General features: G+C 42.8%; 1 protein-coding gene across 3 annotated transcripts; it reads left to right on the forward strand.

Moving 5' to 3' along the window:
* Nucleotides 1-24,502, forward strand: nadsyn1 (NAD synthetase 1). 3 transcript variants are annotated; one of them, XM_023332112.1, is made up of 21 exons: nt 2-321; nt 720-780; nt 1,270-1,386; nt 3,430-3,483; nt 3,839-3,928; nt 6,416-6,467; nt 6,621-6,709; nt 6,835-6,952; nt 7,199-7,330; nt 7,530-7,601; nt 9,372-9,496; nt 9,567-9,615; nt 9,684-9,786; nt 16,426-16,594; nt 16,786-16,921; nt 18,663-18,769; nt 19,705-19,836; nt 19,964-20,033; nt 22,680-22,808; nt 23,372-23,548; nt 23,836-24,502. In XM_023332112.1, exons 1-21 carry the CDS (start codon nt 237-239, stop codon nt 23,890-23,892), a joined length of 2,124 nt encoding a protein of 707 aa, XP_023187880.1. In that variant the 5' UTR covers nt 2-236; the 3' UTR covers nt 23,893-24,502. The 3 variants fall into 3 exon arrangements, with proteins under 3 accessions (XP_023187881.1, XP_023187880.1, XP_023187882.1); XM_023332113.1 differs by lacking the exon at nt 7,530-7,601 and having other exon boundaries at nt 1-321; XM_023332114.1 differs by lacking the exon at nt 19,705-19,836.
* Nucleotides 24,503-24,711: the final 209 nt, after the last annotated feature.

Genomic DNA, 24,711 nt, shown 5'->3' on the forward strand with positions numbered 1-24,711 from the left:
AAACAATAATGCTGCTGGCTTGTAATATGTCCTTCATCCTGCTGAGTGCAGCATCACACTGACAGACTTCAGCCGAGGAAGTGAGCTGTGTTGCTTTCCTGCGGAAGTGACAATACACTCAGCACCGTAGAAGCAAACAACTCACTTATTAAGGTTTTGTGCGAACAAGTTGTGAAGATAGACCACAGTTTATATTTGTCCTGTGACGTGTTGATTGTGAACACAAGGAGAAGAGAATGGGTCGTAAAGTGACCTTGTCAACATGCTCTTTAAATCAGTGGGTTCTGGACTTTGAAGGCAACGCGAAGAGAATATTGAAGAGTAAGTGGATTTATTTCATTTATGTTTGCACAAAATTGGTGGTATTCGTTTATTGTAAGAAAACAACGTTTAATGCTGTTTACTATTGATGACGAGATAAAGCTTCATGAAGCACTGAGGCATTTTGTTTTACTTACCAAACAATACCCCTTGAACTTCTTCAGATTCTGTCAAGTAACAACCAGATCTTTAATGGATCTTATTGGGATTTTTAGGCCACAAAAAGGAAAAGTGGAAGCAAAAGGACAACATCTTTCTCAATTTTTTTATTTTCACATAAAAATCTCGAAAGTTTTGGATGAATTTGTTTTGGTGCAGAAATATTACAGTATACGCACACAGGTTTTTTTCTACATCTAAAGCCAGTAATGCATCCTGCTCGGTGTGTGTTTCTGCAGGTATCGAGGTAGCAAAGGCAAATGGAGCTAAATATCGGCTGGGTCCAGAGCTGGAGATATGGTAGGAAGAAAAACAAACCAACATCAAGTTCTGCATTATGTGCAGTATGTTCTATATTGAATGAGAAGTCACCTTATCCCCCTTCTTTTATAATGCAATTAATGCTTCACATGAACATGTCACATATCGTATCAAACCATTTTTATTTGATAATAAAGAGCTAGAGTCCTGAAACAACAGGACTCTTTAACCATGGTACAGGAGTTTCCCGGTCTCTTGAGCAAGCGTGTCTACTCAATGTCTAGCAGCAAAGATATCAGCAGTGATCTTTTGTGAAGCAAATGTTATGCTCTGTGAGTGGTTGTAGCATTAGTTCTATAATTTATCACAAAACAGCGAACACAGTTCATGTTTTTATGTGTTTCAAACAAACAAAAAAAAACTACCTGAATTTATACTGACCAATCAGAGGGCTTAGTTTCTGTTTTCATTTGGTTTTACTTCACTTTGCTAAATCCCTTTTCTCTCCATCTGGTGTGTATTTGATAGTGGGTATGGCTGTGCAGACCACTTCTATGAGTCAGACACGCTGCTTCACAGCTTTCAGGTCCTGAAGACTCTTCTGGAATCCCCAGTTACCCAGGACATCATCTGTGATGTGGGAATGTAAGTTTTAGCTTGAAATAGAGTAGATGTAAAATCTACTGTAAAATCACTGTCGAACTCCTCCCCAGAAATGATGGAGTCGTTTCTTCCTGAATAATGCGGCTCAATAAATGGGGTTGCAGTCTGTCAGTAGAACCAGCTTTGTCTTCTTCCTCACTCCATCTAGCTTCTTCATTCAAAACTGCAGATAAGTCGCTCACAACTTTCTCCGCTTCTGTGTATTCAGTCTTGGTTGTTTGCAGTTTGACTTGCCCTCATTATGCCACAAGATGGCACCGGCGTTTGACCTAGTTGCTACAAACAAAAGCAGCAACAATCTGCAGTGCAGTGGGATTTATAGAAGTCTACAAGAAATATTTATTATCAAAATCTTTTGTGTACACACAATGAAAGTGCAGTTGTTCATCTACAGACTTATCTGTAAAATTCAGTTCTTCCTTCTTTGTTCAGCATATTTTTAAACAATATATATAAATGCAGTAAGAATGAAATCAAACACAATTTTCCAGTATTCCACTGAGAAGATGGATGGCATTTCTGTAGGAAAACTTAGTGGAGACCAGCGGTCGTGTTAACGGAATATTTTCTGTATTTGACCTGTTATCTTTTTTAAACAACGGGAAAATTTGAAGCCCATCCGTCATTTGACAGGTTATAATTCACACCCTTGACTGGTTCACACAGGCAGACATTACAGACTACTGTATATGCAAAGAGTTCATCGTAGAGGCAACTAAAATCAATCAATTAAAACAATCCTTTCTGAATTTCATCTCATGGACACTGAATTAAATGCGTCTTTCTGACCAGGAGCTGACAGCGTGCTGAAGAGTTATGGACCAGACACTTTGGAGCGCGTCTGGTTAGGAAGCGCTTTTCAAACCTTTGGTTGAAATGGCTCATTTAATTCAAGTCTCCATTACAGACCAGAGAAAACTAATGTTAAGAGAATGCAATGTTAAGCTAACCCATGTATAGTCTAAACAGAGGAGCCGGCATTTTATCTTGAGGAAATAAGTAAAGGTGCAGAAAAAGTCAATTAGACCGTAACAAGCGCAGTCCGCTGCAGAACTAATGCGGACGCGGCTCCGCCGTTGGGAAGAATTAAACTTCACTCGTCCTGCGGTTTTAACAAATGGAGCTGGAAGTCATTACCCTCCCGCGTCCAGATGTAACATCTGTCCGTTTCAGGGAAGATGAACCACGCAAAAAGATCCTCGTAAAAGTGCACGCCCAGACCGCACAGAGTAAAAATCTCTTGAGTTCAATTGATTGGTCTGGATCAGACAGATCCAACTGACTGATGAACTCGGGCAGTTTCTCTGCAGATGCAAACCAGGAGGAATTTGTGAGACTGTGTCTTCAGACCCTAGCTGGTGAAGCGACTGTAATTTAAGTGCAGTCTTTAATTTAATTTATTATAAGGTATCGGGGCCTCAGTCTGTGGTTTGTATCACAACCAAGAAAAAGTTAGATGTGTTAATCTTTATGTGTGATGGGATCTGGATTCACGGTTCAACTAGGTGAATATTACCTAAACCGCATAAAAATGCTGCTAAATGGCCTATGTTAATATGATTATAATTTGACGGGTAAAAATAGTATTTGACCTATTTTTTTATTTATCTATTTATTTTTTTTTATGCTGAATAACAAAAAAAGTCTAGCGCAACCTCTGCTTGAGACTGTAAAACTCTTGAGATTGGGGCAGAGGTTCGCCTTCCAGCAGGACAGTGACAATCTGAATGAGCTTCATCTATTTTGCGAAGTGGAACGGTTAGATTTTTCAGATCTTTAAATGTGCTAAAGCTGGAAGAGACATACAGTACCTTAAATTTTATGATAATTGCTAAAGGTATTGCATCCGTTGGCCCTAAGTATCAACTTAGGGCCTTTATTTTAATTTTGTTTCACAATTATTAACTTCTTTCTTTTAATCACAAAAAACACAGAAGGTATGAAGTGAAAAAAAGAGTTTAACTTTCAGGGTTATGAGTATATTTTCAAGGCCCCATGTGTGACTTTCTTCTGTTTTTCTCTCAGGCCTATCATGCATCATAATGTACGTTACAACTGCCGTGTCCTCTTTCTGAACAGGTATGTCAGAGGTTTAGTCCAACCACAACTACAGTCTAGAACGGGGGTGGGAAACTCCAGGCCTTGAGGGCCGGTCTCCTGCAACTTTTAGATGTATCTCTACTTCAACACACCTGAGTCAAATAATGAGGTCATTAGCAGGACTCTGGAAAACTTGACTGCACTTAAGAGGTGATTCAGCTGTTAGATTCAAGTGTGTTGGACCAGGGAGACATCTAAGAGTTGTAGGACACTGGCCCTCGAGACCTGGAGTTGCCCACCCCTGGTCTAGAATGTTTGTCACCTGTATGAGCTAGATAATTTTTTTCAGTGTGTAGCAAAAACTATAAATCTGCATTCCTTTTGCTTCCTGTAGAAAAATCCTGCTAATCAGACCTAAGATGCTGATGGCCAATTCTGGCATCTACAGAGAGATGCGTTGGTTCTCACCTTGGAGTCGGTTAAGGTTGGTTAGTCTCTACTAATTAAATTTATTCGACAAATTTGGGTTTTTTTTGTCTTGATTCACAACAAATGGCCTCTCAATTTACTTCATGAAACAAAGACAGATTGATAGTTAGTTGGTCACAGTTAAGTTTAATTCAGTTGGTTCAGTTTTCTAAGGAAATCCAACAGTTTGCATTGACTTACTGAGGAAGCATGTGGCAATGGTGGAAAGGAAAACTCTCCCTTAACAGAATGAAAAACTGCTGCAGTGCTTCTACAGTAACAAAGCTACTTTTGAACAACACATTGTCCATGTGCAGCAACAACTTTTATCATTGTCAGTTGAGACTATACTTCGGTGGTCTGTTGTGTTGTCTTCATGTTCTACTTAACCAGTGTGGTTCACTTGTCCTAATGCAGCTACTTTTACAGCCTTTTATCCAGTAAAACTAAATTTGCTTAGTCTCTTAAAAGCAGCATTGTGTAATCTTGTGTAATCAGTATGACTTCTTTTCATAATACCTAATGTAGGAAATTTGATACAAATTAATGTTTCGTAAGCCATTTGTGTTATTCCCTTGTGGAAATGTGAAGCTACTCTTCTCTACAAAAAAGTGCTTTTAAATCTGATGTGAGGAAAAATTAATTTTTCATTATTTCTGTGACCCAGAGAAAGAAAAAATATAGTAAAGCTGTTTTGCGTAATAGCCAGCCCTGCCCTAAATCTCACAACTCCCATGGAATGACTACTGACCAGCTCTCCATCTAATGGGTCTGGGAAATCTCTATAAGTCTTACCCTGAGACAGGTCTAGAAGAGATAATCTGTCTAAGCTGGTGTCTAGAGAGACTCATCTAGCCTTTAACTACCTTCATTCAAAAAGTAATAACCTTTTTCAGTTAAGAAGCAATTAGCTGAGTAGCCCTCACAACTGCATAACATCCATAACCACTCTTGTTAACAATAGCTTTCTCCCTATTAACAACGAGCATTTGTTACAGACTAGACCATTTTCAGTGGCTCAACATAAGCCCCAAGGTCATTATTTTACCAACACTAAAGGAACTTCTGAAGCCTCCACATTCCTAGAGACATGTTCATAAGTTTTACACTAATTAGAAGAACCAAACACAATAGATGACTCGATTAATTTCACTGTCTGCAAATCTCATTAGGATTTTAATGCTTCTTTATTAAGCAAGCTTTTAGCAGGGGTAAATGACAGACAGGTTATCAATGATTACAAATTAAGAATAAAAATAAATAAAATCATCTTCATCCTAATTTCTTTCCCTAAACTGTGTCACTAATTTGCTGAGCGAGGCTTTGGGGTACAGTTCAGGTCATACCCACATGGTTGATGATCTCAGCAACAGAAGACGTTGATGTCCTTGGTTAGAGTGTTATCTTTGTATGGCAAAATCCTCTTCTGAATAGAAGCAAAGCAGAACTGGTTGTTGACTTCCAAACACTCAGATCTTCATCACTCAGTGACCTTTGTCCATTCACCAAGTCTGTTGCGGTCTGTTGAGATCTTGGGTTGAGCGCAAAGCGGCGGTCGAATCAGGAATCAGGGTCGATGGGCCTTGTCCCCTTCTAGCCGCCTTATTCATCTTCACCTCCCCATGGTTCCAGGGTACGGTCCTCTGCTGATCTTTGGTCTGCATCTTCTTGTTGGCTTGACTTCAGCACCGGAGACTAAGAACCACTTGTTCCTCTTTTAATGGGTTATTATACTTTCTCACCCCATAGTTGTGTATGGGGTGATGGCTTACGTGACTTCTTGAACGTTCGATGGCTTTGCGGAAAGTACCAAACCTTTCCACATCGGTCAACGCATTGTTCACTTCTCCTTTTTAGTTGTTTGTCCTCTGACCATCTGGTTTCAATTTTTTAATCTGGTTCAGAGAAAACATTCTAGGTCTTCTTTGGAGTTCCCCTGCCTTCCCGCTCAGCTCAGACCCTTTACTGGTCCTGACCTCTGGTCTAATTATAACACAGTCTGAGAATTACATGTCAATGTACTTCACACAATGTATGATTACTTCAGTTACAGTTCTATATATGCTGTATGATCATCATAAATTATTAAACACAATCATCTTTTAATTTAATTTTCAAACATAACTTCTTTTAATAAACATCCGAGTTTAATTCTATTGTCAACCTTCAGTTCACCATTTTATTCATCATGCTATTCATTTCTTGATCTACTTTTTATTACATAAAACTCTTTGTATAATCATCAATAAATCAAAATACAAAATTACTTATTTTATAATCATCAGTAAATCAAAGTACAAGGCTTATGTCTCAGGCTTTTATAATCTGTTTTCTGCGATAACCTGGAAAGATCTCACCACTTTGTGCCAGTTTTCACAACAAAGCTTCAAGATGCTCTATTGACCAATGTTGTGTGTCAGGCGCTATCTCACCCTGTTGTTCTACTCGCACACCATGATATGAGTTTATGCATAAATCTAATCCTGTGAACTTGTGTGTTAAGACAGGTGGAAGAGTATTTCCTGCCCAGAATGATCCAGGAAGTAACCGGCCAGGTACTGACTTATGACTGGTGATGCAATCTACTTTATGATTTCATCCTTTCATTTCTAGAATGTTTTTGAAGAATATTGTTTTAATTTATCAGCTGACTGGTAAGTTCTCAGAGCAGTTGTCATAACAGTGTCTGTTTGTCTTCGGTTCCTCAGGACACTGTCCCATTTGGAGATTGTGTGCTGTCCACTAAGGACACCTGTATTGGCACGGAAATCTGTGCAGAGCTCTGGAATCCCAACAGGTAGAGCAGCTCAGACAGAGACGCAATGTTTTGTTATTTCTTTCACTTCTCTTGATTCTGTTAGCATGTTAGAACAGGCGGGTTGTGTGACTGTGTCCAGCTCTGATGTACAGTTGTTTCCTCAGCCCTCATATTCAGATGGGGCTGGATGGTGTTGAAATCTTTACCAACTCTTCTGCCAGCCACCATGAGCTCCGTAAAGCGGACCAAAGAGTCAACCTCATCAAGTCAGCCACCACCAAGGTAGTCATTCCCCAGCAGACCTGGAACAACAACTTGCCTGTTCACATAGAAAAGATTGAATGTAGTAAAACATTTCATCTCACTGACTTAAAAACATAGATATTAGAGTTATGTTCTAAGAAACTTTGTGTGCACTGCTTGACCACTGAAACACTAGAGGGCAGTGTTGCACCACAACAGTGGAGAAGAGCGACATGCTTGTTGTCTGTACAGTAGTGAGGTTGTAAGCTGTTGGTGTTGTTTCAGAGTGGAGGGATCTACCTGTATGCCAACCAGAGGGGCTGTGATGGAGACCGGTTGTACTATGACGGCTGTGCCATGGTGGCCATCAATGGAGGGGTTGTAGCTCGTGGAGCACAGTTTTCCCTTGATGATGTGGTAGGCATGGCAACACGGTACAAGACAAACCTGCACATATATGATATCCCTGTGTGTGTGTGTGGGGGGGGGTGCATCCATGTGGCATGTAGTGTGGTTAATTTAGTGGAGAGTCCCAGTGTTTCCAGATTGATCTGTTGAGTGCTGCTGAGCTTTTAGTGTGCCATTATAACCTGGGAAGTGTTTGTTTTTACTACAGGAAGTGATTACAGCCACTCTAGATCTGGAGGACGTCCGCAGTTACAGAGGAGAACTCTGCCAGCCACTCATGGTTAGAAAACATTTGCTCCGAGTTTTTGGAAGCTGGAACGTGTATCTTGTGGTGGTTTTGTTTACTTACCCTCAGCTTCTAACAGGTTGTGTCAATTCTGCCTGGGGCCTCAAAAAGCAACGTTAGGACAACATTAGTATCAGCTGTCCAAATATTAATGACTTACTGTTCTTCATTTTAGTAGGAACAAGTGAAGAAAGATGTACAGTGTGTGCTCATTATCAGTATTTGGATGTTCTCCAGAGCTGTACATAAATCACTGACTGTTCAGCCTTCATGACCCATTCAGCTTATTTCCCACTAACACTAGATAAGGCATCCACAAAATCACTGCAGCTGAGCTTCTGAGTCACCAAAGGGCTCTTATCCTAGTTTAACAAAACTAGGATAAATGATTTTCCGGATATCCTGGCTTAATTAAGCCTCAATTTGTTTCAAAAAAACGGTAACATATAAGTTACCATGGCGATTTATCCTGTGCAGTTAGCCTTCTCCTAGGTTAACAGTCTATCTCTTCAGTTAGCAGTCACACCACTCAGAAACTAATAAGTTTTGTCTGTGATTCTCATGTCCTATTTGTCTTTCTGTTTTTTAAATTTTTTTTATCATTTTAACTTATCTTAAAATAACAATTACAACATAAATTAGCTTTAGTTTTGGCATATAATTAAACAAATGCACAGTTTAAGATAAGATAATACTTTTTTGATCCCCTAAGGCAGGAGTCTCAAACTCCAGTCCTCAAGGGCCACTTTCCTGCAACTTTTAGATGTGCCTCTGCTGCACCACACCTGAATAGAATAATTAGGTCATTAGCAAGGCTCTGGAGAACTGATCTACACAAGGAGGAGGTAATCAAGCCATTTCATTCCAGCGTTTTTGTACCTGTGGCACATCTAAAAACTGCAGGACAGTGGCCTTTGAGGACTGGAGTTTGAGAACCCTGCCCTAAGGGATAGGGGGAATTGTGTTTGTCCCAACGTAGCTGGTGCCTATCTACAGCGAGACATTTCGGGCGGCAGGCGGGGTACACCCTGGACAGGTTGCCAGTCAACCATGCACACACACACCCACACCCAAGGAGAACTTATACACTCATGTTTTTGGACTGTGGGAGGAAGCCGGAGTACCCGGAAAGAACCCACGCATGCACAGGGATAACATGCAAACTCCATTAATCGAACCCTGGACCTTCTTGCTGCAAGGCAACAGTGCTACCAACTGTGCTACTGTGCAGCCCATACAATAAACATACAATTAATAATAATTTACAGTGATAGTCTTAAGGACACATTGCTCAGCATATTGCTAAATATATATTCAACATTTAAAACACACAGTTCTAGAGACTGTGTGTATTATAAAGTCTGATCTTGTAATCCTACAATTGTGAAATATCCCTCAGGCATTTGTCTGAATTATCCTGACTAATACAAGCAAAGTAACAAACATAAAGGCTAAAATCATTCTCAGCCCTGGTAGATTTTGCTTAAATGTCATCTTTTAACTTTACGAGCCTGTTTCTGCTGACTAGCAGTAATGTTGATGTTTACTAGTGCCTCAGCCAGAGTCCTGTCTTGGTTTTGTGGAGGATTACTTTAAGATCCCTGTGATTTATGCCATCTTCAGCCAGTTGCAGTTTTAATGACATCATTCATGCTTTTGGTGTTGCTGTCAGTCCCAGAGTTACAGCTGGATGGTGCTTGTAATTGGTTAATACCTGCTTGGCTTGGTGAGTGACCCTGCTCTTTATCGTGTTCTCTGCTGTAGGAAGGACAACAGAAACCTTGCTATAGGATCAAAGTAGATTTTTCTTTATCGAGCTCTAATGATGTCTACCTCCCCACACACCAGCCAATACAGTGGATGTTTCACACACCAGAGGAAGAGATCAGGTATAAAGTGCCTTTTACTTGATTTATAAAAAGAGTGAACTTTTTACAGACAGGATCTCTGGTTGTTCAGTCTAGGGCCAGCCTGTTGGCTGTGGGACTACCTGAGGAGAAGTTGCCAGGTGAGGACTGGAACATCCCTGATGTGATTAGTCTTGGTGAAACCTAATGCTGCTGACTTCTGTTGTAGGGTGGTTTCCTTCTGCCTCTGAGCGGCGGTGTTGACAGCTCCTCCACTGCCTGTATCGTCCACTCTATGTGTGTGCTGCTGTGCCAGGCTGTGGAAGACAGCAGTGAGTAATAGAAGTCTCCTGTTTTACCTTAACTAACGCAACTTCACAAATGGCTGTCCTGCTAAAAGATGACATTCAATTAAATGAAGAACTAACAGCATGGTGAGGTTATGTGGTGATAATGGCTCAGGAGATCGCCTCTGTTGTTATGTCCTTGGGTACTTCACCCACCTTGTCAGTTGGTGGTGGTCAGAGGGCCCAAAAGGGGGTGCCGATGCATGGAGATCTCACCTTTGTCAGACTGCTCCAGGACAGCTGTGGCTACTATCCAGTAGCTCACCATCATCAGCATGTGAATATGTGCATGAATAACCAGGGCTATGAAGTCTCAGTAAAAGGAACAGTTTGTTCCTTTTTACACGTATGTGTTGACAGAAACCCTGTTTTTGTTCTTTTCCTTTTTTTTGTAAAAAAAAAAAAGCAAATAATACTCTTTTCATGAAAAGCCGCATAGTTCAGCATCTTTCCTTGTGCCTCATATATGCATGTCTGTTGTTAATTTAGCCAAATAGCAGTGAGAACCAGGAATGAAGCTGTTCTCCTCCAACAAACTTTCAAAGAATAATTCTCTTTTGACGTCGGACTGATAAGTCCTAAAAGTCTGAAACATTTCCCTGACCTCTCTGAGCAGAGGAGTTTTGTGTGTAACAAGAACAAGATCCTTTATGTACTTGTGTTAAGTCATTCATCCACCATCTATTCCTGCTTGTCCTTTCTTAGTACCTATCATCTGTGGTCATTGGGTGGAAGATGGGGTACACCATGGCCCAAATGACCGCCTTGCCAGACCATCATAGAAAGACACATAGGACAAACAACCAAAGCACAATTTCGAGAGACCAATCAATCAATCAATCAAATTTTATTTGTATAGCACATTTCAGCAGCAAGGCATTTCAAAGTGCTTTACATCATTACAAACACAGAAACACAGTGCAATATAGAATCAACAATCAAAACACAGCATTAAGTCAAGTTCCATCAGTAAATTTGTAATTGATTACATTTCAAATACAATTCTAAACAGGTGGGTTTTTAGTGGAGATTTAAAAGAAGTCAGGTTCAAGACGAACCTGCACAACCAGCTGTTTTACAGTTTTCTGGAAGTTTGTTCCAAATTTTTGGTGCATAGATGCTGAAAGCTGCTTCTCCTCGTTTGGTTCTGGTTCTGGGGATGCAGAGCAGACCAGAGCCAGAAGACCTGAGAGGTCTGGAAGGTTGATACAACAACAGCAGATCTTTGATGTATTGTGGTGCTAAACCGTTTAGTGACTTATAAACTAACAACAGTAATTTAAAGTCTATTCTTTGAGCTACAGGGAGCCAAAAACTGGTGTTATGTGCTCTATCGTCCTGGTTTTAGTGAGAACGCGAGCAGCAGCATTCTGGATAAGCTGCACCTGTTTGATTGATTTGTTGGACAGACCTGTGAAGACGCTGTTGCAATAATTAATACGACTGAAGATAAACGCATGGATGAGTTTCTCTAGATCTGGATGAGACATTAGTCCTTTAATCCTGGAAATGTTCTTCAGGTGATAGAAGGACGAGTTTGTAACTTCCCAGAGGATCCATCACTCTGCGTTTCTGAGGTCTGAGGCCGGGGTCTTTTTATCTTTACACCAGTCTTACTCCAGAATGTGTCTGGCCCCTCGGCACTGCAGAACAGGACATTACCTGTCCGGATCACTACAAGAAAATGTATAAGAAACAGAAACATAAAATACAGCTGTTTTAATTCAAACCTCAGACTGTTCCCCTGCCTAAAGGAACCTCAGACTGAAGAACTCTTGGCCTCCATCCATCCATCCATCCATCCATCCATCTTCTTCCGCTTATCCGAGGTCGGGTCGCGGGGGTAGCAGCTTCAGAAGGGAGGCCCAGACTTCCCTCTCCCCGGCCACTTCTTCCAGCTCTTCCGGGGGAATCCCGAGGCGTTCCCAGGCCAGCCGAGAGACATAGTCTCTCCAGCGTGTCCTGGGTCTTCCCCGGGGCCTCCTCCCGGTGGGACGTGCCCGGAACACCTCACCAGGGAGGCGTCCAGGAGGCATCCTGACCAGATGCCCAAGCCACCTCAACTGGCTCCTCTCGATGTGAAGGAGCAGCGGCTCTACTCTGAGTCCCTCCCGGATGACTGAGCTTCTCACCCTATCTCTAAGGGAGAGCCCAGCCACCCTACGGAGAAAACCCATTTCGGCCGCTTGTATCCGCGATCTCGTTCTTTCGGTCATGACCCAAAGCTCATGACCATAGATGAGGGTGGGAACGTAGATCGACCGGTAAATCGAGAGCTTCGCTTTTTGGCTCAGCTCTCTCTTCACCACGATGGACCGGTACAGCGCCCGCTTGACAGCAGACGCTGCGCCAATCCGCCTGTCGATCTCCCGCTCCCTTCTTCCCCCATTCGTGAACAAGATCCCGAGATACTTAAACTCCTCCACTTGGGGCAGGACACCCCCCCTGACCCGGAGAAGGCACTCTACCCTTTTCCGGCTCAAGACCATGGCCTCGGATTTGGAGGCACTGATCCCCATCCCGGCCGCTTCACACTCGGCTGCGAACCGCTCCAGCGAGAGCTGCAGATCACGATCTGATGAAGCCAAAAGGACCACATCGTCTGCGAAAAGCAGAGATGAGATCCTAAGGCCACCAAATCGGATCCCCTCAACACCTTGGCTGCGCCTAGAAATTCTGTCCATGAAAGTGATGAACAGAATCGGTGACAAAGGGCAGCCCTGGCGGAGTCCAACTCTCACCGGAAACGAGCCCGACTTACTGCCGGCAATGCGGACCAGACTCTGACACCGGTCATACAGGGACCTGACAGCCCGTATCAAAGGGCCCGGTACCCCATACTCCCGGAGAACCCCCCACAGGGCTCCCCGAGGGACACGGTCGAACGCCTTCTCCAAGTCCACAAAACACATGTAGACTGGTTGGGCGAACTCCCATGCACCCTCCAGGACCCTGCCGAGGGTGTAGAGCTGGTCCAGTGTTCCACGACCAGGACGAAAGCCACACTGCTCTTCCTGAATCCGAGGTTCGACTATCCGACGGACCCTCTTCTCCAGGACCCCTGAATAGACCTTGCCAGGGAGGCTTAAGAGTGTGACCCCTCTATAATTGGAGCACACCCTCCGGTCCCCCTTTTTGAACAGGGGGACCACCACCCTAGTCTGCCAATCCAGGGGAACTGCCCCCGATGTCCATGCGATATTGCAGAGTCGCGTCAACCAACACAACCCTACAACATCCAGAGCCTTAAGGAACTCCGGGCGGATCTCATCCACCCCCCGAGGAGCTTTTTAACCACCTCGGCGACCTCGCCCCCAGAGATTGGAGAGCCCAACCCAGAGTCCCCAGGCTCCGCTTCCTCAGTGGAAGGCATGTTGGTGGGATTGAGGAGGTCTTCGAAGTACTCTGCCCACCGACCCACAACGTCCCGAGTAGAGGTCAGCAGCACACCATCCCCACTATAAACAGTGTTGGTGCTGCACCGCTTCCCCCCCCGAGACGCCGGATGGTGGACCAGAATCGCCTCGAAGCCGTGCGGAAGTCTTTCTCCATGGCCTCTCCAAACTCCTCCCACGCCCGGGTTTTTGCCTCAGCAACCGCCCGAGCCGCATGCCGCTTCGCCCGCCGGTACCCATCAGCTGCTTCCGGAGTCCCACAGGCCAAAAAGGCCCGATAGGACTCCTTCTTCAGCCTGACGGCATCCCTCACCGAAGGTGTCCACCAACGGGTTCGAGGGTTGCCGCCGCGACGGGCACCGACAACCTTGTGGCCACAGCTCCGATCGGCCGCCTCGACAATGGAGGCACGGTACACGGTCCACTCAGACTCCATGTCCCCCACCTCCCCCGGGACGTGTTCGAAGTTTTGCCGGAGATGGGAGTTAAAGCTCCGTCTCACAGGGGATTCCGCCAGATGTTCCCAGCAGACCCTCACAACACGTTTGGGCCTGCCAGGTCTGACCGGCTTCCTCCCCCACCACCGGAGCCAACTCACCACCAGGTAGTGGTCAGTGGACAGCTCCGCACCTCTCTTCACCCGAGTGTCCAAGACATACGGCCGCAGATCCGATGAAACGATGACAAAGTCGATCATCGAACTGCGGCCTAGGGTGTCCTGGTGCCAAGTGCACATATGGACACCCTTATGCTTGAACATGGTGTCCGTTATGGACAATCCATGGCGAGCACAGAAGTCCAGCAACAGAACACCGCTCGAGTTCAGGTCGGGCGGGCCGTTCCTCCCAACCACGCCCCTCCAGGTCTCACTGTCGTTGCCCACGTGAGCGTTGAAGTCCCCCAGCAGAACAAGGGAGTCCCCAGGAGGAGCACTCTCCAGTACCCCCTCTAAGGACTCCAAAAAAGGTGGGTAATCTGAACTGTCGTTCGGCCCGTAAGCACAAACGACAGTCAGAACCCGTCCCCCCACCCGTAGGCGGAGGGATGCTACCCTCTCGTTCACCGGGGTAAACCCCAACGTACAGGCGCCGAGATGGGGAGCAACAAGTATGCCCACTCCTGCCCGACGTCTCTCTCCCTGGGCAACTCCAGAGTGGAAGTATGTCCAGCCCCTCTCAAGGAGACTGGTTCCAGAACCAGAGCCATGCGTCGAGGTGAGACCGACTATTTCTAGCCGGAACCTCTCGACCTCACGCACTAGCTCCGGCTCCTTCCCCACCAGAGAGGTGACATACCACGTCCCAAGAGCCAGTTTCTGCAACCGAGGATCGGACCGCCAGGGTCCCCTCCCTTGGCCGCCACCCATCACACAGTGCACCCGACCCCTTTGGCCCCTCCCACGGGTGGTGGGCCCATGGGAGGGGGGGCCCATGTTTCCTCTTCGGGCTGAGCCCGGCCGGGCTCCATGGGTAAAAGCCCGGCCACCAGACGCTCGCCATCGTGCCCCCCCTCCAGGCCTGGCTCCAGAGTGGGGCCCCGGTGACCCGCGTCCGGGCGAGGGAACGCCAAGTCCAATGTTTTTACTCATCATTGGGGTCTTCGGGCTGCACTTTGTCTGGTCCCTCACCTAGGACCTGTCTGCCTTGGGTGACCCTACCAGGGGCATGAAGCCCCAGACAGCATAGCTCCTAGGATCATTGGGGCACTCAAACCCCTCCACCACGATAAGGTGGCAGCCCATGGAGGAGCTCTTGGCCTCCAAGTCACGTAAACTAGCTCTTTTAAATACAATATCTCTCTGTGCTAAAGCTCTATTAATTAATGATTTCATCACTGAGCATAATATCGATGTTATGTTTCTGACAGAAACATGGTTGAATGACAATAATGAACCGATCGTACTAATTGAATCTGCGCCTCCTAACTACAATTTCTGCAGTGAGAATAGAAAACTGCCTGTTATTGCTACTGATCTGATCCAAATAGTAAACTCATCGCTCTCATCAGGCGTTTTCCCCCAGGCTTTGAAAACAGCAGTAATCAAACCACTTATAAAAAAGAACAATCTGGACAAATCACTAATGCAGAATTACAGGCCGATCTCCAACCTCCCATTCATTAGCAAAGTTATTGAAAAAGCTGAGTGTAAACAATTAACTAGTTTCCTAACTATAACCAACCTCTTTGACTCCTTCCAGTCTGGTTTTCATGCTCACCACAGCACAGAGACCGCCCTCGTAAAAGTGTTTAATGACATCCATATAAATACAGACTGTGGGAGAACCACAGTGCTGGTTCTGTTGGACCTCAGTGCAGCTTTCAACACTGTTGACCATGACGTATTACTGAATCGACTGGAGAGTTGGGTCGGACTCTCCGGTCCAGTGCTTAACTGGTTTGAATCCTACATAAAGAACAGGGATTTCTTTGTTTCAATTGGAAACTTGCCATCAAAGAGGTCAAAGGTCACATGTGGAGTACCCCAAGGTTCAATCCTATGACCCCTCTTATTCAATATTTATATGCTCCCACTAGCTCAGGTTATAACAGAAAATAATATTAGCTACCATAACTATGCAGATGACACACAGCTCTACATTACGATGTCACCAAGTGACTCAGAATCCATCCAATCACTGAACAGATGCTTAGAACAGATAAATGTGTGGATGTGCCAAAACTTTCTCCAGCTGAACAGAAACAAAACTGAAGTTATTATTTTTGGACCTAAATAGGAACGATCTAGAGTCAATGCACAGCTTCAGTTATTACAACTAAAAACCAGCGATCAGGCCCGAAACCTGGGAGTAGTGATGGACTCTGACCTGAACCTACAGAGCCACATAAAGACAGTTAGAGGAATGCTTAACTTGAACATGTCGCCACAGTTATCCTGGACATATCTATAGAGACAAAATTATGTTTGGGACATTCATGAGCCGCTTGCATTTTGAAAAAATTATATGAAGATGTGTGGCTGTCACTGACCTAGTCCTGACGGAGTGAGCTTTTCACAACTTTACGTCTCACTACATTCTGCATTGTAGAAACCAGGAATGCAGTGAAAATTTGTCTGGTTGTTTACACACCGACTGTCTCAGGTTCATCTTAGCTCACTTAAAGTCCATTTCTTAACGTAATGTCAGTAAACGTTTTCACAGAGGGCCAAACAGAACAGGAGTTCTCTTGTTAAACATGTTTTTTATTTAAAATGATGTTGACTTTTCAGACAGCCAGGTGCTGAAGGATGTTCGCAGAGTGGTTGGAGATGACTCCTACACACCGCAGAACCCAAAGGAGTTGTGTGCTCGCCTCTTTACCACCTGTTACATGGCCAGTGAAAATTCCTCCCAGGATACATTCCGCAGAGCCAGGGACCTGGCTGGGGAGATAGGAAGGTACACTTTCATCAAAATGTTGAATTTTGTGTTTTATATTTTGAACTCCAGCTTGGAATAACACACAAACCTTTGTATCTGAGAACAATGTCTGAGAGATTGTCTGTTCAGTTCATCTTAATTTTCTGAGGAAGGAAAGTTGTTCTTCATAAATTTGTCTGTTTTTCTTCTTTTTCATGTCTCTCTCGTAGCACACATGTGAATATTAACATAGATGTGGCTGTCAAAGGCATTCTGGGTATCTTTTCAGTGGTAACTGGGCGGTGGCCGCAGTTTTGTGCAAACGGTGGAAGCAACAGAGAGAACCTGGCTCTGCAGAATGTGCAGGTGAGACCTTTCCTCATGCTCTGTCTCATTATCAGTCATCACGGAACTGAATGTTTTAGCACTTCTTCTTGGATTGGAGTTCTGTCTCTGCTGTGACAGTTTTACCACAATGCTTGCTCTGATGCTGGTAGCTCTGACCATTGAGTGGTTTCACAATCACTTTGTTTCCTGTTGAGGTGTGAAGAAGACAGAATGTCGTTCAACACGTTCAAAGTATGGTGCAGAATGTGAATGTGGTTAGGATGATCTGTGCACAGTTTCTTGGTAACAGAATTACCCCCACATTTTGAACTACAGCATCAAGCAATACTTTATTGCATGATAATAGCCATGGCCAATGAGTACTGTCCTAGTAAGGTTCAAACTGCTTTGGACTAACTAACACTATTAAAGTTCAAATACAACGACTGACACGAAAAGTTTGCCGTATAATTAATCTGCTTATCAAACACCTCGAAGCTCATGGCAAAACATTTCATATTCAAAAATACAGAATCCAATTCAGTCCAAATCTCAAACAATTCAATCATATGGTCAGCTTCAGGGTAGCTTTTATGTCCGTAGACATAAAAACTTGCCTGGCAACTAAAAGTGACAGTTTGAAGTTCTCAAACTCTAAAAAGTGGGAAATGAGGATTTCTGTTGTAGTCAACCCTCAGTCAAGGAAACCAACAAGACTTTCAGCCATAACTGGCAGAAAAACAGGATGCAAAAAATCCCCATAAATAACTTCAGCTGACATCTCATAAATGTTTCAAGACCTGCAGTAAGGAGGCACTACCAGAAATATGGGCTGCATGATGGAAATGCCAGTGGAAAGCCATTATCACAAAGAAAAGCCATTGAAACATTAGGATTCTGTAGAAGAGAATAGTCTGGTCAGATGAGGGCAGAACTGAAAAATGTTTATGTAATCTGGAGGATATGGTCCTAAACACCCTCCCCAAAAAACACCTTGCCAAAATTGAAGTCTACTTCTGGAAACACAATTGGCTGTCATAGTTACAGCAAAAGGTACTGGCAGACTGAAGGATGAATTGAGAAATGTAGGACTTTATAAGAATCTAAAGATGACAACAGTGGGTCTTACCAAGTAAGACAATAGCCCCAAACACACAGCAAAGGTAAGTCTTAATTGGTTTCAGACAGAAAACAAAACCACTGGAACCACCGAGTAAATCACCTGACTGTAGCGAATTATAAATGTATGAAAAGAATAGCTGTTGTCATTACCAAGTATGTTCAATTCTTATTTGAAATGCTATTCCAATTATTTACCCATAACTTAACGTAGGGGCTAATTTTGTTTGGTTTCTTTATATGTGGATTACTTGGATTGTTGCTGACTTCTGGTGGAATTTTTATGCCAGTAGTGTCACTGAAATATCTAAACTGGAAAAAATGAGGAAAATCCATTTTTCCCCCCCGGTTTAATTTACAATCTATATTTAAGATTATATGTAGAGTATAGAAATTACTCCATATCTTTGCTTGTCTAAGCATTTATAAAATGACTCAAACTCTTAAAAAGATGCATGACTAATCAAAAACACCCTTGGTTGGTGACTCCTGTTTGTGCCTGAAAAAGTCAGGTATGAAGACACCAAAACTGCAAACATGCAAAATGGTGAAATGACTGACAGGGTTTATGTAAAACATGTGCCACTATGTAGGCAAGTCATTTTGTTAGTTGAGATTCCTCTTGAGGTTTTGAACAGAAGTGTGTTTGTGCCGTCACCAGGCCCGGGTCAGGATGGTCTTGGCCTATCTTTTTGCCCAGCTGAGCTTGTGGGCCCGCGGTAGACCTGGAGGACTGCTGGTTTTGGGCTCAGCCAACGTCGATGAGAGGTACTATTACAAATGACTGGAATGGTTGGTACTTCATAGACCTTTGGTTTACTGCACATAATTTGTATTGTGGCCTGCACACAAATGATCCAGATTATATTCATCTGATAATGCCTGTGGCATAAATGATTAAATCTCAAATCCGTTGCTGTACGTGATACAAAAATCGGATGCAAAAGGTGTAACATCTAATTATTTGGACAAAAATAGGTTCCCTGATCTTTTAGACATTAATACAGAAAGATTGTACACAACCAACCTGTTAAAGCGACTCTGACAAAAGGCAGGAACAGAGCTGTAGTTTCCACAGGGCTTTAACTTGTTTGAATAGAAAAAACATATCAATCTGAGGAAGAAACAATCTATCAATAAACAAATCCCTGGGATATTAAATAGTCAACTGTTGTGTAATCATTAAGTTTCCCCCTAATAATTCTGTTTTCAGAAATTCCTCTTAGCTTGGAAACATTTTAGATCAACTGTGCATGCACTGCAAAAACACAAAATCTTACCAAGTATTTTTGGTCTAGTTTCTAGTGCAAATATCTTAGTACACTTTAAATAAGACAAACCTAATTGACAAGCAACTTCTCAACAGGATACAGAAAGTTGTTTTAAATAAATAATTCCTTAATATTTATGAAAAAGTACTACTTCGGGGTGCTGTGGTGGCGCAGGGGCAAAGCATGACCCATGTTGAGGCCTTAGTCCTTGTAGCAGTGGTCGTAGGTTCGATTCCCAGCCTGGCGACGTTTGCCGCATGTCTTCCCCCTCTCTGATTACCCTGTTTTCTGTCAAACTACTTTCAAATAAAGGCCACTAGAGCCAACAAAACCTTTAAAAAAAGAAAAAGTACTACTTCCACTGGCAGATTATTTCACTGTAACATGGGAAAAATGCTGTTTTTCCCATGTTACATAATTTCTTCTGCTCAGCCTTACAGGATATTTCACCAAGTATGACTGCTCCAGTGCAGACATAAACCCCATTGGTGGAATCAGCAAGATGGATTTGAAGAGCTTCCTTGCTTACTGTGCAGAACAGTTCCAGCTTACCTCTTTGAGAGGGTGAGAGGAGTTCAGGACTCTAAGGTTTCACTTAAAAAAAACAACAAAAAAACAAGGACCTGTCAGGAGTGTGTGTGCATCGTCCTCTGTGTCTTTCAGTTTGTGTATGTGTTTTTGTGCTGTGCAGCATTCTGGCTGCTCCCCCCACTGCTGAACTGGAGCCTCTGAAGGACGGACGGCTGTCCCAGACAGATGAGGTACAGACTGACGCTCAACAGCCAGCGTTTAGTCAGCTCTTTTTACTGTATTCTCTAACTAGATTTCACTGCTGTAATGGAGCAACTGGCCTCCCTAATCATCCAAACTAAATGTCATAAAATGATTAAAATCTAAACTGTTTTAATTTTGTTCTGTACAAGAGCCAGAAAGATACACTACCCTCTGTTTAAAGCTGTTTAGTCTTCAGTTCCGCCATGCTGTACTTACTTTTTTAGAAAAATTAATTGGGGGAAAAAATGGCTTAATTTTTTTTTTTTTATCTTAAAGCCGGATTGCAAGCGTCTCCAGTGTTCTGAGAGTTTCACTTGCGGAGCAGATGTATTTCTAAAAGATTTATAGGTTTATAGTTTATGCTTTTAAAGTTGGGAGCGGACTAATCACACAGCTGGCGCCTCTGCGTTGCCTCCCGCGCTGCTGCTGCTTTATCTCTGTATCGCTGAAGTTATCTCAGCGCGGATCCCGCTCGCCTCCTTTCACTCAAACTGAACACAGGCTGACCTGTATGAATATTTACATAAACCCCCAGTGAGAAATTATTATGTTATGGAGAACATCAAGGTAAGAGTTTAAAACGAACCGCGTTAGCTCTGGTTGCGCATCTCTATGTGAACCACAGGAATAACTTATAGTCACGCTTTCAGAGGTGCGCGTTGAGCGAGCAGTGAGAATGACTTATATTTGTGGACAAAACATTATGCGACCTTTACATCTCAACAAGATGCCCCGCATGTGGCTCTATCTTCCCTGTAAAGTTTATGTATTGTCCCGGTTGGCCGGTGTGTTAGTGATTAACGAACCAGCGCTAACCTCATCATGCAGGTTCATATGGAGTGAAAATAGTGTCAAAAAGATTTGTGTGTGCGTAAAATGATTTGTGTGTGCGTAAAATGATTTGTGCGTGCGTAACAGGATTTGTGCGTGCGTAACAGGATTTGTGCGTGCGTAAAAAGATTTGTGCGTGCGTAAAAAGATTTGTGCGTGCGAAAAAAAATTTGTGCGTGCGTAAAAAGATTTGTGCGTGCGTAACAGGATTTGTAAACCTTAAAAATAAAATACATGTTGAAAAAGTACGCACAAATCACCTGGTACGCACACACAAAACTGCAGTTACACACAAATCCGGTTACGAGTGCACAACTATTTTTGAGACTCATTTCATGCCTCGGTGGAAGCTCCAAGATTTGTGTGTAGATGGTGCGTTTACATGCTAGTAAAAGCTGGGACATCTGAGTTTTCTTCGGAACTGTTTCTTTTTTCCATAGTTCAATACGTATTTCTCTCTTTACTTGTCTCGTGGCTTAGACATATTTTTGTGAGAGAAAAATACATATGTCATTACACCCACGTCTACTTTTTAATACTATAAGATTGTTTATATATGAATCCGCATTTGGGACCTATACAACTGTAATTACTTGGGTAAAAAAATTCAACCACTAGGTGGTGGAAGTTTATTCCGCTCTGACTGGGAAAAGCATTCATTCAAACTGAGAGAAGAAACAAGAGAATGGCGGGTCAGCCGAGTGATCGTGTTCGTGGTCTACTGTCCGAAGTAAGTGGATGTTAAAATTTGCACGTTTTACTGACCGTTGTAATGCATATTTTTTAGATTATTTCAGATTACGTTTTACGTTTCAAGTAGTTCGACCCAAAGTTCTCGCCCTTCTATGTTAGCAATAGCTCATGTCTACGTTAGCTAAGCTACTATTAGTCCTCGATTAGTATCATTAATAGTATCATAAATATTTTAACTTTGGGTCGAACTACTTGAAACGTAAAACATAATCTGAAATAATCTAAAAAATACGCATTACAACGGTCAGTAAAACGTGCAAATTTTAACATTTAAGACTAGTTGTGGGTTTAAATAGCTTTTCACTGGTGATGTTTTCCCATAACATATAATTATCCAGTAATATTTTTACTTTTCCTGTCAACTTAACGGCTTTTAATACAAAAACAGAGTGGACCGCTGGTGAGCCATCTTAGTTCCCCGACCACCGGGGCAAGTTTTCTGGGGGAAACCCTGAAGGAGAAACAAAGAATCTGGGTGATAAATGTTTTAATAGTACCTTAGATACAGTGAATTGTTTAGAAATCACTGTCAATCTAAAGAAACCTCTTATGAACTGTTTGTTGGTGTGTGTGTATGAAATGTTGGTAAGTTACTCCCATAAACTAGAAACTGAACTGTTGTTGCTGACGACGTGTCCCTCTGTGCTCAGATTTCTTTGGGTTGGGTGTAACCTGTATAGATGGTGTCATTCATCAAATACTGCATGTTTGTAAAAATGAAACATAAACCAGTTATAATCTGATAACCATCTGCTTAGCACCTGGGAACTCACTGCAGGGCCGTTGGTCCTCAGCTCTTACTTCTTTAAACTGAACAAAGCAAAAGATTTGTGCAATGTTGTGTGAAATGCAGATTAATCAATCAGTGTGGTGCTCACTGCCAGTCTATCCATGTTTTCCCTTCGTCTCTCCAATCACATTAGATTAAATGTCTATAATATCTTCTGTCTGCTTAGATTAAACTGGAAATTCAATTTGAAAGACTTCCATCACAAGTCTTGCTGATGTGGGTTAAATGTGTGACTTTCTTGTTTCTTTTCTTTCCTCAGTCAGACATGGGAATTATGTATTCTGAGTTATCGGTGATTGGAAGGCTGCGGAAGATCTCAAAGTGTGGACCCTTCAGTATGTTCTGTAAGCTCATTCATCTGTGGAGGGATGTCCTTTCACCTACTCAGGTTAGTTGGCTACTAACCTGGTTAGTGTGCACATTGCACAACACAAAGGATCTGAAAGCACTATATTACAGTAAATTTGCTTTGTCCTATTTCAGTTTAATTTGCATCAACCAAAGAGCAGGATGCAAAAAGGATGAATTTCCAATGTCGAATTTTAACAAAACATTAAGTTTAACAGAAAACCTTGCTGAAAATGAGGCTAGTGCATCTGTCTGGTGAATATCTCAGTCAGCAGATGTCAGAGGGGTCATAAGGACAGACAACAAAAACAAACCTCAAATTAAATATGACATTTCGGACATTTAAAGGTATGAACCCTGGATGAACCCTTCTAGTTCTTGACATTTTAAATTATTTGGTTAATTCATTTTAGGGTTTGGAAATGTCCCTTTTGGAACAAAATGGTTTTTGTGTAGCTGCAATAGCATTAGTGTTTACTTTAATAGATTACAAGAAAATCTGACTCCTAAAATCTTCAGGGTTTCTTTAATCCCACCAGCTGCTGGAAGGCATTCTGCATCAGTTTGGCTCCTCTGGACTCACACAGCTGCTTGTTTGTGCAGGTGGCCCAGAAGGTGAAGCACTTCTTCAGGATGTACTCGGTGAACCGCCACAAGATGACCACAGTGACTCCTTCCTACCATGCTGAGAGCTACAGTCCTGATGACAACCGCTTTGACCTTCGACCTTTCCTCTACAACACACACTGGAACTGGCAATTCCAGTGTATTGATAACCAAGTAACACAACACGATGACCTTCTCATAGATCAGTGGAGATAACTTTTGCCAGAGTGTCCAGGGCCACATATGGGCCCTGGACATTAGGCAAATTGTGCTGAAGCACAAGTTGTCAGTGTGTGAATGTGGCTCTAAAGTGCTTTGAGTGGTTAATGAGTACAAAAGCTCTATTTAATTCAGTATATAACATGAGTCTATTTGACTGTCCTACTTACACTGGATAAAAACAGTAGTTTCCACAGTAATCTTATCTTTAGGTGTGTTTTCCTCTTTCCATTTTTCTGCAGATTTCCCAGATGCCAGCAAGCCCAGCTGACGGGGACCAGGGAAGGCTTGAAGAGTAGAAAAACCCCACAGCCCTGTTCTCTCTGTCCAGGGTGTGTTTGTATCTATGCAGTGGCTCAAATCCAGAACACATTTCCTTCAGCTGTTTCAAAAGTTCAGGAGCTCACCATGTCTGAACACATTAAAAACGTGTTAAGCATTTTAATGACAAGTGTTGTTGGATTTTCAGAGTTATATCCTGCTTACTTCTGTTCTGAACCAGAAAGCTAACTATAAAGACTCAGGTAGCTTTTGCACCTGGTATCCATCAGTGTCTTCCATGTTAGCACACACAGAGCCACGTCAGGTTATGGTTCTGAAACATTTTCTATATCTTAAACTGTTATTACTTGGATGCTACCACAGCTTAGATTCATCCCAGTGTTATGTTATTGACTTTTTTTCAGCTACACAACTCTTAATGAGCTTAATAATGCAGCATAACTCACTGCATTACTGATGTACATTATCCTGAAATTATGCTTTTTATTTACAGCTGAAATTAAAGTTACAGTTACCACTGATGATTTTGGGATATTTTCAGGAGACTTATTGTAGCTGTTGAATTTGTAATGTGTATGCAGATGTGCTAAATAAATCTCTTGGTTGGCCTGATCAGAGAAGAACAGATATGAGCCCTGTGTGATGATTTCTTTTATTCCATAAGTTTGTCACTTTTTAATTCCCCAACAATAAGAGTAACAACAGAATAAGCACCACATCCTTTGTGCTTAAGTCAAGTCCGAGGGACATTTAATAGCAACTGATTATTTGATTTTAAAATTCTGAACACTGTGTACTTTCTGGGAGCCAACCCATTTTAAACTTTAAAGTTGTTA

This window comes from Xiphophorus maculatus, chromosome 4 (genome assembly GCF_002775205.1).
Source record: "Xiphophorus maculatus strain JP 163 A chromosome 4, X_maculatus-5.0-male, whole genome shotgun sequence".
In the NCBI taxonomy this organism is placed as follows: Eukaryota; Metazoa; Chordata; class Actinopteri; order Cyprinodontiformes; family Poeciliidae; genus Xiphophorus; species Xiphophorus maculatus.

Excerpts from the sequence above, each read along its gene's own strand:
- nadsyn1 (XM_023332112.1), top strand. The coding sequence starts at position 237 with ATGGGTCGTAAAGTGACCTTGTCAACATGCTCTTTAAATCAGTGGGTT. Across the intron at positions 3,484-3,838 it reads CGTGTCCTCTTTCTGAACAG|AAAAATCCTGCTAATCAGAC; the intron begins GTATGTCAGAGG and ends TGCTTCCTGTAG. Across the intron at positions 19,837-19,963 it reads CAGCTTACCTCTTTGAGAGG|CATTCTGGCTGCTCCCCCCA; the intron begins GTGAGAGGAGTT and ends TGTGCTGTGCAG.